At 28.7% G+C, this 4,048-nt stretch overlaps 1 protein-coding gene across 1 annotated transcript; it reads left to right on the plus strand.

Annotated features, from left to right (window-relative positions):
- On the plus strand, positions 963-1,710 carry LOC107634297 (DUF724 domain-containing protein 3). Its single transcript, XM_016337839.2, has one exon. It carries the CDS (start codon positions 1,028-1,030, stop codon positions 1,469-1,471), a length of 444 nt encoding a protein of 147 aa, XP_016193325.1. The 5' UTR covers positions 963-1,027; the 3' UTR covers positions 1,472-1,710.

Raw genomic sequence — 4,048 nt, forward strand, 5'->3', positions numbered from 1 at the left:
AAATAGGACGATTGAAACGTTAGGGACAACTTTGGGACTTACCCCAAACGTTGAGGACAAAAACGATACTTTACGCTATTAAATATTTTTAAAATTTATTTTATACAAAAATACAAATATAATAACTTCTTATTATGACTACAAATAATTAATAAATGACTACGAGACAAATAATATTCTAATTTAATATCAATTAAATTGATCATTAAGTTTATTATTATAATGAATGAATGCGAAAAGAATAAATTTAGGGAAGTGTTAGGTAAATAATGACTATTTTGAACAACATGAACAACCATCAATTAAATAAAAATATACTACATCTTCAAATTATTTACCTAAATTTTAATATTAAAATAATCATCTGTACACCTAGTAAAATGAATATCCAATATATCTATTGTTTACATTATTTATTAGTATTTTCATTGTCTATCTATACTTTTCCATGAATATCATTTGTATTTTCACAATTTATATGACACTTTTAAACAATTAATACCTAACAGTAAAACATTCAAATCCTTTAAGTAATAATAAATTGCAAATTCATTTCATCAAATTGATAATGTTAGAGAGACAAAAAAATAGTCTAAACTTATATTATTTATTATTTATTATTAATTGTTGTTAGAATTAATAAATATTAATAAGATAAATTCTAACAATTTTAACTATTTTTTTTATTACCAAACATTTCTGTCCTTAAATTTCCAAAACTTTTGCTAAATTTTCCATCCAAAGTTGCAAATTTAGAGAAGAAAATCCAATAGATGGATATAAAATCAAAAGCATTGAAACAAAAAATTAATGGTTACTTATTACATACCAAAAACAAAAAGAGATATTTATTCTATAGATTTTATGAGACAATTTTCCAAAGCCATAAATTTATTTCATCCATTTTTTATTAAAAAACAAACAACAAAAAACCACGATTCTCAACTATATAAGTGTTCACATAGTCATATATCAATTGCTCATAATCCCATAACCATCTTTCCTCCATAACCATTTTTTTGTAGTCATGCGTCCACCATTTAGGAGTAGAGTCAGGTTTCAAATAGGGCAGAAAGTGGAGGTGTGTGGTAAAGAAGAAGGGTTTTTTGGTTCTTATTATGAAGCCACCATTGTTTCATGCCTTGGTAATAGCTGCTACCTTGTCCAATATAAAAACCTTCTAAGTGCTAGTGAGCCTAATAAGCCTCTCGTTGAGATGGTGAAACTTAAGGACCTTCGCCCTATTCCATTGGAAGATCTTGGATCTCATGAATTCATTGTTAATCAAAATGTTGATGTATTTGCCAATGATGGTTGGTGGGTTGGAAAAATTACCAGTAAGAGGGGTTCGAGATATTCTGTGTATTTTTCTTCCACAAATGAGGAGATTGTTTATCCTTCTTCCCAAATTAGGGTTCACATAGATTGGATTGATGGGTCGTGGGTATATCAGGATACAAATCAACAATGAATATATAGTTGGACCTTTTTTTCCCGTTTCCCGTTTCCCCTTTCTTGAAGATGAATAAATAAGATGTCATGATGAATAAGTTCTTGTTATTTTTATTTCTTATGTTTGTTCTTGTTATTTTTATTTCTTATGTTTGATGTAATGGGTGGGGGAGGAATATGTAGGTTGAAATTTGGATGTGGTGCTTTAAGCTTATTATGTCTCTTTTTATATGTATTATTAAATGAATGCGTTGTTTTTAATTTGATTCTCTTTGAGAATTTTTTGGCCGCTTCATGGTTTATTTTACAATGTTTCATTGCACATAGTGATTAGGTTGTACACGAATTGGATATAGCCTATAATTCTATTTGATCTGCACTGTATTTATCAAATTGGATCGAATATGATATTCGTATTTTTTTTAAGTTAGATCCGATCCGATCTGCATATTTGCGGATCGGATATTGAGTATATCCGCATAATCCAAAAAAATTGTTTTAAAGTCCTTTTTGACTCTAAAAAATCTATTTTTTCACCTATTTAAACTTATTTACTCATAAAATATTATCAATAAAAGTTCTCTTGAATAACAAAAGAAAAATAATAATACAAGATTTAAGTTTAATTATTCTAAGTTAAAGTACAACATAAAAATTTAAAAATAAGATATTATAAAATTCATAAAACAACACACTAAAATTTATATCACATTAGGATTTTGCTTTCTTAAACTATATTTGCTTTCTTAAACTATGCTATTTATATGAGACGTGCGGATATACGGATTTGCGGATATCACTGCCAAATCCGCAATCCGATCTTACCATAATGCGGATCCGATCCAATAATTCTGCGGATGGATAATATCTATAAAATTCAAATCGAATGCGAATAATTATCGCGAATATGCGGATATTATTCGATCCATGGACAGCCTACTAGTTATGTTGTGACTTTGCCGGTGCGTGATATTTTTATTCATTTTTAGTGCATCATTTTAGTTGGTAGAAGTGTTAACAACATCAAATATGATAATATCATTTCTTGGTATATAATAACTTGAACATCATGGTTAATTGAGTTGTTAACCTTTTACACGCTAACATAGAAGCAGTTTCTGCTCTCATAAAAACACATGCTAAGGTGTTGTCATGATCACCAAAGGGACACGTACACAAAGAAAGATTTTTTATGCCTATCAACTACCAAGGATTTTGATCGTTCTCCCACTGAGGCGATAAGTTGTGCCAATTCTTCTAGGAATAGTTAACTATTACCATCCATTACCACCATAATGTTCTATTCTACTATTTGATACAAAACTTTATTCATTTTCTTCCATACCTCAATCCTTTGGTACACTCAACCCAAAAAAAAAAAAAGTCTATGGTGACAAACTGACAATATAGCTATTGAAAAGGATGATTATAGATGTATGATTATGATTTTTTTTGAATGATTACAGTTTTTGTTTTATTAATAATCAGATTTTTACACTACAAATTTTTTAATAATTAGTGGAGGTTTTTTAGTGAGAATTTTTAAAAGCTTATACAAAATATTTTATTTGTGACAAATTATAAAATTTTCCTGCATAATTTTAAAAATTTCCCCACTATTACACATACATAATTAAAATTCTCAACCCCTCCAAACAAACCTTAAAGCTCTCAATCGTCGCAGTGTGTAAGACCCCTAAATTTTTAAAAGTTATTAATTAATTATTTCTGATGTATTATATTTATTTAAGACTGTATTTTGGAGATTTTTATATAAAAGTTGAGTAAACTCTTATTTTGATTTAGAGTTTTTATAATTAAAAAATAGTGAATATTTTATATGCCTTAATTTTAAATATTTATATTTTTTTAACCTTATCTTGTAAATAAAAGAGAATTAATTTACTTATCTCCAATTTTTATTACATCGAGTCCGAGGCGGAGAGGAGGAGCGCGAGCGGGAGGAAGAAGCTGTCGCCGTTCGTGCTCCATTGTTGCTGCCGTTCGTGAACCAGAATGACTATACAGCTACCTCAGGTATCACCATAGATTAATATTATTGTACAATTTGTTTGGTTGCCATCAATAGTTCAAGGATCAGTTTGAAACTTGTACAGGATGAGACCTTGCTTTCTGATTGGAAGCAGCAACTTGCGTGATGTCGAGATTATGAAAGCTCAGTCTAATGTTGTCAGCATCCGCATGGTGAGCCTTCTAACATCTTCTGTCCTTTATTTAATATGCCTTTATTTATTTATTTTATTTTGTTTTACTATTCTCCTTTTTTTGATTGAATTTGTTCAGTGATTAGTATGTTGATTGTCGTTGTACACTAGATGCTCTGGCTTACCAAAGAATCTGGATATTTTTTACTTGGTTTTATATAAATACCAAGTGTCATGTGTTACTATTTGTTATACTTACCAAATCTGGATATGTTATACTTGGTTTTATATATTCTCCTAATTTCTTTTTTGTGCTAATTCTTTTCCTTTTAATACTCAAATGGATGGTATTATTTAATAAACATTCTAACTATGTTCAAGTTGTGCAATTCTAATATGCTAATAAATATGCTAACAAGTTTTTATAATTT

This window comes from Arachis ipaensis, chromosome B03 (assembly GCF_000816755.2).
Source record: "Arachis ipaensis cultivar K30076 chromosome B03, Araip1.1, whole genome shotgun sequence".
Lineage (NCBI taxonomy): Eukaryota > Viridiplantae > Streptophyta > Magnoliopsida > Fabales > Fabaceae > Arachis > Arachis ipaensis.

Excerpts from the sequence above, each read along its gene's own strand:
- LOC107634297 (XM_016337839.2), top strand. The coding sequence starts at position 1,028 with ATGCGTCCACCATTTAGGAGTAGAGTCAGGTTTCAAATAGGGCAGAAA.